The sequence below is a fragment of the Leiobunum rupestre genome, chromosome 8, assembly GCF_980474605.1.
Source record: "Leiobunum rupestre chromosome 8, qqLeiRupe1.1.hap1, whole genome shotgun sequence".
NCBI lineage: Eukaryota > Metazoa > Arthropoda > Arachnida > Opiliones > Sclerosomatidae > Leiobunum > Leiobunum rupestre.
The window spans coordinates 45,352,794-45,368,240 of NC_143391.1; the positions used below are offsets into that span (position 1 = coordinate 45,352,794).

At 32.8% G+C, this 15,447-nt stretch overlaps 1 protein-coding gene across 1 annotated transcript; it reads left to right on the forward strand.

The window, feature by feature from the left end:
• The first annotated feature begins 237 nt into the window (after positions 1–237).
• On the forward strand, positions 238–14,872 carry LOC149933499 (uncharacterized). Its single transcript, XM_090157308.1, has 3 exons — positions 238–332; positions 1,919–2,090; positions 14,705–14,872. Exons 1-3 carry the CDS (start codon positions 238–240, stop codon positions 14,870–14,872), a joined length of 435 nt encoding a protein of 144 aa, XP_090013434.1.
• The last annotated feature ends 575 nt before the right edge of the window (positions 14,873–15,447 follow it).

Genomic DNA, 15,447 nt, shown 5'->3' on the forward strand with positions numbered 1-15,447 from the left:
AAGTTTTCCTTCTTTACTAGGTCAAATTTCGTTGCGTCATTGATTTTTTGACTCGCAAAGCTTATGCTTCAGAATGGTTATAAAGAATGGCTCTACTCTAGAAGTAAATGGCCGTTAACTCAGGAAAAATAGTAACTCCTCGGTTACCGAGGTATACTAAGATGATTTTTAGATTTTTTAAAAATGTTCATAATATTTTTGTTCTCTTTGAACACGCTAACTAGCCTGGATAGTCCAATGCTTCATACGGATAGCCCTTATCAAGTGTCACCCACGGACTTGAGAAGTTCCCACTATGCCGTTATTCCACCAGTTAGAGGAGTTAAGTCCAGGTCAGTCACAAATGAAATATTTATATATAGCCAGTTTGTTTTTTGGTTAATTGTTTTTAAACATGAATATTATATATATATATATATATATATTATATATATTTAATATTGATTGAAGCGGTTTAAGGAATATATTGTTGTTGGTATAGTAGTTATGGCAACGCAATTTTAATCAATGAATATTCCAGGCTCACTTTATCGATTAGAAAGGCTTCTAATGCCATCTGCGTGAAAATTTATAAAAATAATTCACTTTTTCGCACATTTTTTAAATAAAGTTATTAATAATCATCAAGTATGTTCGGAAGTTTATAATCTATCACCTGGGTGAGAAATAACTATCTATATCATTAAAATAAAACATATATATTTTGGGGCAATGATGTAAAGTGTAAAAATTATACTGTCTAACGATATTTATTTCTTTCTCAACCAATGTAAGTCATTTTAAAATATATTACGACTCGTAGTATATTTTCGTCAGATAAGTATTTTCACGACTCTTCTACACAGGTTGGATTACTTTGGCCACGGGAGGGTGGACCTAAGGAGCTGCGGCTTCACAACCCTGGGTTAAAATGGTGCTCGTCGCGCCATCTACCGTTCGGCTATTGAACTACGAAATCTTATATTATTTTTTAAAGTTTGTATTGTTGTTTTACACCGTAGCACGTGCTAGAAACTCAAAAATTTCGGTTTTAAGGTAAATTTAACTTATAATTTATATTAATATATTACTTTTGTCATGAAAATCATGCCTTTAGAAAACTTAGCGGTTGAGTGACTTTTATTTGCTTTCATACTTTTAAATTAAGCCTAGGTTTAGCTTAGTTTACCTTTCTTTGTTCTTTGCCTTACGAATAGTAAACCATTACTAGAGCCACCTGTATTTTATTTTGAATAATTAATAGTTAAAAAAAAATTAATATACGTAAATAAATTTGTAGAACACTCTTAATATGCTTTTGTACCTATATTGAAATATATATTTACGTAAAATTAAAAAAATAGTACTCTTAGATAAATATCGATGGCGCTTGGGTAGCTCTTCAAGCAACAGGGTTGCCAGTCAACAGAACATAAAGGTTCCCTGCTTCCCTAACATATGTACGAAGGTATAAGAGCTCTGTACATGCTAGAAGGTACATGTTTCGACATTAGCTAGTTAGCGAGACGGACATATATTATTTTATGGCTATTATCAGAAACTTACAATAACCCCCGTTTGGTAGGAGATGTATTTTTCTTGCAACTTCCTGTTCGAATGGCAAAATAATAGTTTTCTAAATACAGCCAAGAATGTATTTATTTCTTCTTAGGTAGAATTAGTATGTTTAGACAATTTTTAGCGTTCCTCCCAACCCCTGTTATACTCGAACAGTAAGCTCCTTCCCCCAAAAGAATCAGATCAGCCCGGTAATTGACGTAATTCATTGGGTCCCTAAAACTGACATCTTTCGACGTGATTGATTCGTACTCCGGTGACGTATGCAATGGGGAAATATTTCCCGAAAAATATTTAATTACTAATTTTATTTTAATTTAAATACTTCATCAAATTCATTTCATCGAAAATATTTTTACAGACCGGACTACTTTCAAGAGGTTCCGCCTCCGAGTGAACTTTGCGTTGAAATGCCTCACCTACTACCAGATATCGGGGAACAGCATCCATGTCCATATTTCTTAACACCTGACGTCGATTTAAGACCTCAAAAATGGTCCACGGCTAAATTGAAAGACGAAGAAATATTGAAAGTAAGACAATTTACTAAAGTAAACGGGTGGAGGGTTTACAAAATTGCCGTCCTTGCCTCTAAATAAGTTTCCGACGAAAAATGTTGTATGATGAAGTCGGCTGTCATGTTTGTGTAACAAATTTAGAGCTTCTAATATCACACGCTAAACCAAGTGTATGGACCAAGAGGCAAATGATATGATGTACTTTTTATTGCTCAACTTTCAAGATTGGCGGCCGATACATATTTATGTAATTAACTAGCCGAGAAGCCCGCCTTACAGGCGGGCCCTCAGCTAGTTGTGTGTTTCGAGGCGCTCCACTCCAGTACGCCCCCCTCCAACCCCTTTATCCCATCTGATAATTACCGTGGTGCTCTTTTACCCATAGTAAAACCACCGCAGTAAGGCCCTTCATCCCCCTTTTCCCCATGATATAATTACCGGGGTAACCCCTCCCCCTTTTTCCCATGTGATAATTACCGTGGTACCCTCTCCCCCTTTTCTCCATGCGAGAATTTCCGTAGTACTCCCCTCCCCCTTTCCAACGCGAGAATTTCCGTGGCACCCTTTACCCCATAGTCGAACCACCGCTGTAAGGCCCTTCCTTCCCTTTTTTCCCCATGTGAAAATTACCGGGGTACCCCATCCCCATGTTCCCCATGTGATAATTACCGTGGTACCCCCTCTCCGCTTTTCACATGTGATAATTTCCGTAGTATTCCCCTCCCCCTGTTCAACGCGAGAATTTCCGTGGTACCCTTTTTCCCGCAAAAATAACTCAAACTCGCAATCGTTCCAAACCCCCTGTACCCTTTTAAACCCCCTGTATCCAATGGCTGATGCATAAAGACCACGGGACTAACGTACGCCGAGAGACCACGGGACTTTCAAATCGGAACGAACCTGAAACCCCCCCTCCCCCGTTTCCGAAACACACAGGCCTTCTGATACTACCCCCGCACGACCCCCCCCTCCGAAATTCGCGGCTGCAAGAGAGAAAATTTTCGGGTGTATTGCGTGTTGGGACAAACACGGCCCAACTCTCAGGGGGACAAATTTTGAGCATTTTTAGAAACTGACATTTGCGGCACTTGAGAAAATTTGCAATAAAAAAACTAAAAACCAACTCGGAAATCGAAGCCGAATTTCTGTAGTATTCCCCTCCCCCTGTTCAACGCGAGAATTTCCGTGGTACCCTTTTTCCCGCAAAAATAACTCAAACTCGCAATCGTTCCAAACCCCCCTGTACCCCTTTAAACCCCCTGTATCAAATGGCTGATGCATAAAGACCACGGGACTATCAAATCGGAACGAACTCGAAACCCCCCCCCTCCCCCTCCCCCGTTACCGAAACACACAGGCCTTCTGAAACTACCCCCGCACGACCCCCCCCCTCCGAAATTCGCGGCTGCAAGAGAGAAAATTTTCGGGTGTATTTCGTGTTGGGACAAACACGGCCCAACTCTCAGGGGCGACAGATTTTGAGCATTTTTACAAACTGACATTTGCGTCACTTTAGAAAATTTGTAATAAAAAAACTAAAAACCAAATCGGAAATCGAAGCCGACTCGATGCGAAAACGCAAATCGTAGCGTACGTAAAAAAATGCCACGCGACGCTCGCGCCCGTAACGCGCGCGCGAAAAGCGTCAGAAAATCGAGAAATAAGTCGCCAAAATCGGTTGACGAACCTACCTACCTACCACCCAACCAACAGCTTTTTATTATGTATAGATGATCTACAACTCAAACACTAACTACTTTATTATGGCAATTACTTTTTCAATTAAAATTTATTTGTTTTAATTAATTAACAAAAATTTCAATTAATTTAATGTAAATTCTTTAACAAAAATTTCAATTAATTTAATGTAAATTATTTAACAAAAATTTCAATTAATTTAATGTAAATTATTTAACAAAAATTTCAATTAATTTAATGTAAATTATTTAACAAAAATTTCAATTAATTTAATGTAAATTATTTAACAAAAATTTCAATTAATTTAATGTAAATTATTTAACAAAAATTTCAATTAATTTAATGTAAATTCTTTAACAAAAATTTCAATTAATTTAATGTAAATTATTTAACAAAAATTTCAATTAATTTAATGTAAATTATTTAACAAAATTTACAATTAATTAATGTAAATTAATAAACAAAATTTTCAATTAATTTAATGTGAATTAATTAACAAAATTTTCAATTAATTTAATGTAAATTATTTTAAAAAAATTCAATTAATTTAATGTTAATTATTTTAAAAAAATTCAATTAATTTAATGTAAATTATTTAACAAAAAATTCAATTAATTTAATGTAAATTATTTAACAAAAATTTCAATTAATTTAATGTAAATTATTTAACAAAAATTTCAATTAATTTAATGTAAATTATTTAACAAAAATTTCAATTAATTTAATGTAAATTAATTAACAAAATTTTCAATTAATTTTATGTAATTTAATTCAAGTAATTTAACTTCATTAATGTAATAAAATAAAATAAGGCAATTAAATTAATTGAGGTAATTTAATTTAATTATAGTAATTTAATCCAATTGAGGTAATTAAATTAAATGAGGTAATTTAATTTAATTATAGTAATTTAATTTAATTATAGTAATTTAATTTAATTATAGTAATTTAATTTAATTATAGTAATTTAATTTAATTATAGTAATTTTATTTAATTATGGTAATTTAATCCAATTGAGGTAATTTAATTTAATTAAGGTTATTTAATTAAATGAACGTAATTTAATTTAATTAAGGTTATTTAATTAAATGAAGGTAATTTAATTAAATGAAGGTAATTTAATTAAATGAAGGTAATTTAATTAAACGAAGGTAATTTAATTAAACGACGGTAATTTAATTAAACTAAGGTAATTTAATTAAACGAAGGTAATTTAATTAAACGAAGGTAATTTAATTAAACGAGGGTAATTTAATTAAACGAAGGTAATTTAATTAAATGAAGGTAATTTAATTAAATGAAGGTAATTTAATTAAATGAAGGTAATTTAATGAAATGAAGGTAATTTAATTAAATGAAGGTAATTTAATTAAATGAAGGTAATTTAATTAAATGAAGGTAATTTAATTAAATGAAGGTAATTTAATTAAATGAAGGTAATTTAATTAAATGAAGGTAATTTAATTAAATGAAGGTAATTTAATTAAATGAAGGTAATTTAATTAAACGAAGGTAATTTAATTAAACGAAGGTAATTTAATTAAATGAAGGTAATTTAATTAAATGAAGGTAATTTAATTAAATGAAGGTAATTTAATTAAATGAAGGTAATTTAATTAAATGAAGGTAATTTAATTAAATGAAGGTAATTTAATTAAATGAAGGTAATTTAATTAAATGAAGGTAATTTAATTAAATGAAGGTAATTTAATTAAATGAAGATAATTTAATTAAATGAAGGTAATTTAATTAAATGAAGGTAATTTAATTAAATGAAGGTAATTTAATTAAATGAAGGTAATTTAATTAAATGAAGATAATTTAATTAAATGAAGGTAATTTAATTAAATGAAGGTAATTTAATTAAATGAAGGTAATTTAATTAAACGACGGTAATTTAATTAAACGAAGGTAATTTAATTAAACGAAGGTAATTTAATTAAACGAAGGTAATTTAATTAAATGAAGGTAATTTAATTAAATGAAGGTAATTTAATTAAATGAAGGTAATTTAATTAAATGAAGGTAATTTAATTAAATAAAGGTAATTTAATTAAATTAAATTAAATGAAGGAAATATTAATTAAATTAAATTAAATGAAGGTAATTTAATTAAATTAAATTAAATGAAGGAAATTTAATTAAATTAAATTAAATGAAGGTAATTTAATTAAATGAAGGTAATTTAATTAAATGAAGGTAATTTAATTAAACGAAGGTAATTTAATTAAACGACGGTAATTTAATTAAACGAAGGTAATTTAATTAAACGAAGGTAATTTAATTAAACGAAGGTAATTTAATTAAACGAAGGTAATTTAATTAAATGGAGGTAATTTAATTAAATGAAGGTAATTTAATTAAATGAAGGTAATTTAATTAAATTAAATTAAATGAAGGAAATTTAATTAAATTAAATTAAATGAAGGTAATTTAATTAAATGAAGGTAATTTAATTAAACGAATATAATTTAATTAAACGACGGTAATTTAATTAAACGAAGGTAATTTAATTAAATGGAGGTAATTTAATTAAATTAAATTAAATTAAGGTAATTAAATTAAATTTAATTAAATGAAGGTAATTTAATTAAATGAAGGTAATTTAATTAAATGAAGGTAATTTAATTAAATGAAGGTAATTTAATTAAATGAAGGTAATTTAATTAAATGAAGGTAATTTAATTAAATGAAGGTAATTTAATTAAATGAAGGTAATTTAATTAAATGAAGGTAATTTAATTAAATGAAGGTAATTTAATTAAATGAAGGTAATTTAATTAAATGAAGGTAATTTAATTAAATGAAGGTAATTTAATTAAATGAAGGTAATTTAATTAAATGAAGGTAATTTAATTAAATGAAGGTAATTTAATTAAATGAAGGTAATTTAATTAAATGAAGGTAATTTAATTAAATGAAGGTAATTTAATTAAATGAAGGTAATTTAATTAAATGAAGGTAATTTAATTAAATGAAGGTAATTTAATTAAATGAAGGTAATTTAATTAAATGAAGGTAATTTAATTAAATGAAGATAATTTAATTAAATGAAGGTAATTTAATTAAATGAAGGTAATTTAATTAAATGAAGGTAATTTAATTAAATGAAGGTAATTTAATTAAATGAAGATAATTTAATTAAATGAAGATAATTTAATTAAATGAAGGTAATTTAATTAAATGAAGGTAATTTAATTAAATGAAGGTAATTTAATTAAATGAAGGTAATTTAATTAAATTAAATTAAATGAAGGTAATTTAATTAAATTAAATTAAATGAAGGTAATTTAATTAAATTAAATTAAATGAAGGTAATTTAATTAAATTAAATTAAATGAAGGTAATTTAATTAAATGAAGGTAATTTAATTAAATGAAGGTAATTTAATGTAATGAAGGTAATTTAATTAAATGAAGGTAATTTAATTTAATTTAAATAAGGTTATTTAATGCAGCCGAGTTCCGAGAAGTAAAAGGAAAACCTTTTAGATATGTCATCATGATGTGTGATAAATTCCCCTTCTTACACACAATCCTAAGGATTTGTGTGTATTAGTCTCACGTACAGTGTAGCCGTTGCCGATGCCGCCGATGCCGCCGTGTCACGCATACCTCTTCAACGGTTAGGGCTAGAAGAGTCAATGATATCTCGTTCGAAAAGCAAACATCGCCATTGATAGCCTTTCATAAAGTTTTCAAATCGGAGCCCAAGAAGTTGGGCATTTGCCCAATTTACTATTTTCGGTGATTTCCTTTATGTGGTAGATATTTTCTTTAAAATTAAGTCCGATAACGTTAAAAAAAATATTATTGGATAGGTTAGGATTCACTTGAAATACAACTTCGGTTATATCAGTAAATATTAAATTTAAGTATAGTTTTCGGGGTTATTTACCGGACCCCAATGTTCGTGGTTTTATATTTCCGCCTGAAAGTCGACATAACGTTCCTTAATTTAAGTCCGATTTTCATGAAAGTTATATTTTTGAATAGCTGTGGTTTACACTTAACCTAGAATTGCAAATACGTTCCTTAAATTTAATTCTAAGTAAGGTTTTTTGGGCAGCGTTTACGGACCCCCGCAATTTCCAACATTGTAAATCCGCGTGTTTATACGCGCCCGTTTCCCTCTGGCGTTTTTCAAGGCCGTTCAGAGTGGGCCACACTTTCAACGTATGAGCAGAAGTAACAATTCAGTATGACACTGATCGGCCTAGTCTTCGGCGTATGACCAGAAGTAACAAATAAGTGTGATCAAAAGTAACTAATAAATGTGATCAAAAGTAACTAATAAGTTACTAGAAAAAATAAGTGTGATCAGAAGTAACTATTAAGTTACTAGAAGAAACAAGTGTGACACTCAACGGCTGACTAAGTAGTAACAAATAAGTGTGATCAGAAGTAAAAAATAAAAGTGACACTGATCGAAGAAATTTTCGATGCTTTCAAAGTATGACTAGAAGTAACAAATAAGTGTAAATATGTTTATATGTGTGACCGTGGATATATTTTGGTTGCGATACCGGCGTTGCAGGTTGCTGTGAATAGCTCAAACAAACTTAACACATTAGAAGGATTGTGTGTATTCCGACCGTCGTACGTCTTGTTCGTCCTAAATTAAGATCTGCTGTTGTTCTTGATACGTTCATTTACATAGGTCTATAATTTTTCAGGGTTAGTTTTAATATTATCAATAATAGAGTTTTCAAAGTGGTTTTTATCAAGTTTAAGAAGCTTACGACATTCTTTCCGAAGAGTTTTAAAGGTTGTACAATCTTCCGTATTACCTTTCCGGTTAAACTTATGATGGTAATAAAGCTTCATTGATAGAGCTTTTTTTTAAATCGTCGGAGAACCAATTGGGATATCTTGTTTTAGAATTTTTACTTTTAGGCTTATTAGGGATATTTTGCGCGACTGGCGAGTTTACTTTGTCTTCTACGAATGCGACGGCGAGGTCAACATCCCTAATACCCTTTATTTGGGACCAATCCTCATCCCTCAGGTTTTTATATCAATTTAAATAGTCGCCGTTGTGTTAGTTGCTGCCATCTAGGAGCAACAAACACAACACCCCACACAAGGAGAACGCAACCCGTCAAAAGTCGTGGATTTTCTTGTGTCGGAAGGGGAAAATTCGGAAATTGTCTCCCCCCCTCGCCCGTAAAACGTTCAGCCGAGGATCCTATATGTTAGAAGGGTAGGTAGCCCCCCGGCCAGCCCGTGTTTTCAAAATGCCGACAGCGCCGTCGATATTAAGAGAGCCTCTAAACGCGGGACGTCTTGTTTCTATTCCCTCAAGGACAAATTTTGGCGGTGCTTCCTCCATGTTTTGTCCTTGACGGAATCTAATAACGGATTCTCTATCGCGCATGACCCACCGACGGCGCTGCCATTTTTCGTTCTTCGCCTCATATCCTTCTTCTAACATATAGGATCCTTGGTTCAGCGTAAAGGCTCGTGACCCTCGTCCAATTAAATTCGTACACAACCTTTCGTTAGCGTGTTTAAAGGCTAGCTGCGTTCTCCTTATTTTTGTTGCTCCAAGCTACCACAGCTTTCAACCGACCCAGAATCCAAGATGTAGTTATGTAATGTATAGGTTATACGTAGTGGGGGATAAAATCGAGGGGGTAACCACTAGGTTTTTTAGTGTACACCGGACTAGAGATTACTTGGTACTACAGAAATATTACTTGTACTACACGTATTACTGAATATTGATTGAATTACCAATTATTACACCGTACTGCCATATATTACACATTGTATTACACGGTACTCCGCGGAATTACACGGTACTACGCCCGTATTACAGCTACTACACAGTATTACAGCTACTGCACAGTATTACACTATACTACAATTTCTGAAAGGATTTTAACGGTATTACGCAGTACTACAAGTTTTTAATGGTATTACATGGTAATACCAAGAATGTAATTATTTATACCTAGGGATAATGTCTATGTCGAGACGTTTTTTAGCGTGTCTCTCCCCAGTACGCTCCGCCGCTTAAAATAAATACAAAAGTCCTGGTATTTCATTGGTGGGTAATATTTACGTCACTCGACGCACGGCCAACTTGGATCACGCGCTGTTCGCGCTACAGCGGCCAACCAATTCGTTGAAGTTTCTATGTTAACCTACGAGCAAAATATGTGTATGGTTTATGCGCCCCTAGCGGAATATTATTTTTGAATAGTTTTAGCATTGAAGCCAATATAAAAACGAGTGTGGCGCTGAACTCCTACAGGTTATATTACAGTTTATAGGGGGAAATTTTGCTCACGGAATTTCGGCGAATGGGTTGGCCACTGTAGCGCGAGAGATCAAAGTTGGACGCTATGGAATTAAACGCTGGTGAAGTTTCTTTTGCCCCCCCCCCCCCACGTGACGGGAGGTAAGGTGTTCAAAGTGCCCGCCGATTATAGCGACATAATCATTCTTCCTAATATAAATAATTCCATTCTTGGCAATACCAAAAATAAATTATGTTATTGTAACACAAGATGGCACAGCCAAAATAGTAGCCTCCTCCTCACTTAACATTGCTTTCCGTTGCTATGCAACTCGTTTCGAAATTTTTAATATTTAGGCTTAATTTCTCTATTCGGTGTTTTAGTCGCCAGCCAGATTTCCCGCACGGTACTGACGAGTCCCAAATAGGACGAAACCGGTCTACCGTTGGAATTTCTAGCTATTTAATTCAATTTAATTTACTTTTTCACTCGAAGATCTATGTGGTCCGAGTTTCGCGTCTTTTTGTTTGCTCGAAGACCTATCGGTACGAGCTATTAGTAAGTTTTTAAATTTCTTCAAATTTGTAGGGTTTAGCTTTATTATCCCTTTTCATAATGGACTTATCTACTTATTCGCTAATTATACACTGTTAGAAAAAAGAGTTTGATTATAAACCCCCAAGGTTCTTAAAAAAAATTTCACAAATTCAAACCCTCCAAAACCCTTTAACGGAAATTTTCAACCTCACAAGGTTTCAAAATGAGCACTTTTATGATTATAAATTGAACCATTAGAAACCCTTTATACACTTCCTAGGGTTTGCAACAATACCCCGTAAATAAAGACAATCGACACAACATGGTTTATATTTAAACTCTTTTCAAACCCTTTAAACACTTCCTAGGGTTTCCAACTAAAGCCCTGTAGATAGATTAAATTAAAATTAATTAATTTAATTTACGACTTTATAACAAATTTTGGCGATGGCAACGGTCGCGTTTCGAACCTAAGTCCTCTAGCACGACAGGCGGGCGTTTTAGCACAGAACCACCGAAAGACGTATGATTGCAACGATGTTTAGAGAAACCATTTTGGGGAAAGTCCGTCTTCCTTTACGTTTTATGAAATTATTATAAGGCTTGATATCAAATTTTGGCATAGATGGCGTGAGATAGTTAAAACGTGCCGGGTTTGAAAAGGGTTTTAAAAAGTGATAAATTATTCTTTTTTTTCTATAGGTTCTTAAATTGGAATCCTAAGGGTTTTCCATTAACCTATAGGGGTTTCCTTTAAACATTTAAACCCTTTTCAAACCGTGCAAGTTGCTAAAACAAACCTTAAGGGTTTATAATTTTTTCATAAACCTTTTTTAAACCCAAAGCAAACCCTAATAAAACCCTTGGAAACCCTTTTTTCTAACTGTGTATAGGCCTAATCCTCCTCTTTAGACCTAATTTTACCACTGCGTTATTTAAAATAGCATTTAATCGAATATCGAAATAGCAATGATAGCAACCTATACACCGAAATTCCTAATTGGGGAGAGAAATACCCCTTTGACTAAAATCCGCGGCTCAGCACTTGCATCGATAGATAGAGATAACTAATACCTATCAAATGACGCCTGAAAAGGACCCGAGGGGTCCGTCACTTCGAGGAATCTCTTACGGGCCTTGATTCCGTGATTCCGAATCTCAAGAATCTAATCTGGAATCTTGAAAATCTCGAGAATCTAACAATATATACGAATTTTCGAAATCTAGGAATCACATACGAACAGTCCCGGGCGGCTAACCGGCGATCGAAGCCAACTCAAATTGGGGGCCAAAGAGGAAAAATTTGGCATTAATGGGAAATGGGGCCAACACGATTACATAGCCGGTGGGGCCAACTACTAGCCAGTCCGGCCTTGTATACGAATCACGGAATCTCTTGATTCCAGATTCCTTGATTCGGAATCTCGTACACGATTACTGACAAGGAGACATCCCGAAGTGTAACCCACCGATTTTGTTCAAACTCGGAGGATTGGTAGACCTTCGTGTATCATGAAAAATCCTAAAGGGAATTTATTCAATGGGCAACCGTTTTGCCATGGCAACGAAAAATGTTTTTGACAACGCAAAATATTAAATTTTCCCATTGAAAATAACATGGGATTTTGACCTCAAATTGATCAAAAGTTGATCAATTTTGATGTTTTTTTTTGTCAATTTTTATCTATTTTTTCTATTTTTGGCATTTTCGAAATTTTGAAATTTGTTCAAATTTTTCACAGGGGGGGGGGGGGGGGTCCTAGGAATCGGTCAGAATCCCATGTTATTTTCAATGGGAAAATTTCCATTTGTTGTTGTCAAAAACATTTTTCGTTGCCATGGCAAAACGGTTGCCCATTGAATAAATTCCCTTTAGGATTTTTCAAGTTACATGAAGGTCTGCCAATACCCTGAGTTTGAACAAAATCGGTGGGTTACACTTCGGGATGTCTCCTTGTGAGTTTACAGGACACATTGCTGCGATCGGACGATACGACTATACCTTCTTCGCTCGACTTTAGCTTTCAGTTTCCTTGAAGAAAAACAACGAGAAAAAGTCTCGGAAGAAGCTCTAACCGAGGAATTAACGCGAGCGAACCATCGGAATGAACTACCGTCGGGAACTAACCCATTCCCATTTCTAATTTTACCATAAAATGGGGGATGATGGGTTGTTGTCTCAGTTGTGGTCGGAACTTGTTGTGCGCGTAAACCGAGGCGATTTTTAGGAGGCTCGATCTAAACTCTGGATATACTGGTAAATCTGCCGATATGAGTACAACCAGGGTGCCCTATATGTGAGCAGTCCACTGTGATTTATAGTTAAATTCTTCACCAGTTATTGCATGGCGGTCGCTATACAGCAGACCACTTTCACGGTCGGGCGTCCGTTCAAATCCAATGTTAAAATAATTATTAAACACTGAATCAAAAATGACTACTATGTTCAGCTGCCATGCCGGATTGCAAGTTCTAAAATCTCCAGACTTCATGGCTGGCTCTAGATGCTAGGCTACTTTTAACTCAGCTCAGTTTATTTACACACTCATACGGAATAAATTTTACTTGAAAGGAAATATCCTAGTTTAAAAATTTATATATATTTATATTATTTAGTATACTTAAAAATTTTAAACGGTTATTTTATTACAAAAATTTTAGGGTTTCAAGTGAGTTGAGCTTAACCAAAATTAGCCAGCCCATCCCTTATGACCATTTTGTAACCAAGATTCAAGTTGCAATCCATCATGGCAGTTGAACAATAAGCTTTTAATAACCTGTTTAATATCAAACTTAAGTGGCCATTATATTTACGATTACTTTTATTTTAACTTCAAATTGTAACCTCTAAGCAACTTTCAAGTTCCCAGAAATGAATCTCCCCATATGAGACTAAAGTGAAGTCTTAAATGACTCTTATTTTAATCTAAAATTGTAACCCATAATCAACTCTCATTTAAGCCTTTTTCAAGTCCTCAAAATTGAGTATCCCAATATGAGACTAAAATGAAGTTTAAATAACCCTTATTCTAATCAAATATTGTAACCCATAATCAACTCTCATTTAAGCCTTTTTCAAGTCCCCAAAATTGAGTCTCCCAATATGAGACTAAAGTGAAGTCTTAAATAACCCTTATTCTAATCTAATATTGTAACCCTTAATCAACTCTCATTTAAGCCATTTTCAAGTACCCAAAATTGAGTCTCCCAATATGAGACTAAAGTGAAGTCTTAAATAACCCTTATTCTAATCTAATATTGTAACCTCTAAGCAACTCTCAATTAAGTCTCTTTCAAGTCCCCAGAAATGAATCTCCCAATATGGGACTAAACGAAGTCTTAAATAACCCTTATTCTAATCTAATATTGTAACCTCTAAACAACTCTCAATTAAGTGTCTTTCAAGTCCTTAAAAATGGGTCTCCCCATATGAGACTAAAGTGAAGTCTTAAATAACTCTTATTCTAATCTAATATTGTAACCCACAATCAACTCTCAATTAAGCTTCTCTCAAGTCTCCAGAATTGGGTCTTCCAAAATGAGACTATAATGAGTTTCATCTAAATATATATTAATAAAACTCTTTTAGTGAGACTAAAATAGATTTTATTTAGGACCCAAAATTCGCTGTCATCTGCACTTAGAAGATAATGATAAGCCGATATCGGATTTCACAAGACATTGGAAATGGGAACTGCTAGTTGGTGAACAGAAATCAGAATTAAAAAAATAATATCATTATTTCAGCACACATTTCCCCTCGAAATTCAATTGGAATCGTTTGAAAGAAGTGTCCCTTAGACTTCAAGTATCTTACGATAATTTTGGCTCCGTCAGAACTTTGAATGCTATATCTCTACCATCTATGAAACTCCGGTCGAGTGGTTGCTGAGAGAAATAATTCAAAACAGAAATGCATTTGAACTTTTAAGTCCTTTGAGCATCGTGAAAATATTAGTTTGTTTTTTAAATTTATCCTTTACTTGCTTAATTAAAGTTTCCTCGTTTCCTCGTTGCGTCTTGGCTTTATGCTTTCTTCGTTCTTAAACTAAATACTGCGAGAAGAAACAGAAAAATTCTGGGATTAATAGTTTTCTAGAAAGGAAATGTAAATATAATTATTTTCTTAAATTGTTTTTTTTTTCTTAGTTGGCAACAACCCAACTCTTGGCTGATGAGAAATTCGGAACAGAAGTAGTCGGTATGCTGCTAATGGAAATTATCGAGGAATCCTACGCTGAAGAAATAGCGCACGAAGTTTTATGGGAATTAAAAAAACTTGTGAAGACAAATAATGGTCTGAATGCCAATAACTAAACACTTTGGCAATTGGATTTTTTTGCGCGTTTGGATTTTAAATACTCAATGGAATGATTGTTGAATGTATTAATATCAGGACTTAACGGTAGCATAATGTACGCTTTTATAGAATGAATAGAGCTTGCAAAATAAATTCCAATGATTTGTGAAAAAAACTGTAAATGGAACAAATATCATTTGCTGTTACCCAAAATGCATTTTTTATACCTAGGGAGAGGGACTTTAATTGAGACTATTTATGGCGTTTTTTTAATCTTCCTTAAGGTCTGCTAGTACGGCCCTCCCTTTAAGGGTCAATCAAATCAGTCCAAGGTCTCATTGGTGGGCTAAAGGTAGCGACGTTTTTCTACCCCCTTTTTCGCAAGATCGTAGTCATTCTGCGGAAGTATAAATAAATTAATTTTGGTATTTATTACACTTTAAATATTCATATTCAAAATAATTATTTTCGAGAGAAGTTTTAAGCCTAATATTTAATTTTTCAGAGGACGTCAAATGACTTCACTGGAAAAATCAAATTACTTACAGACGAAAGCTTTGTAGAAATTCTTGGCCAGGTCGTTTTTTTGCAG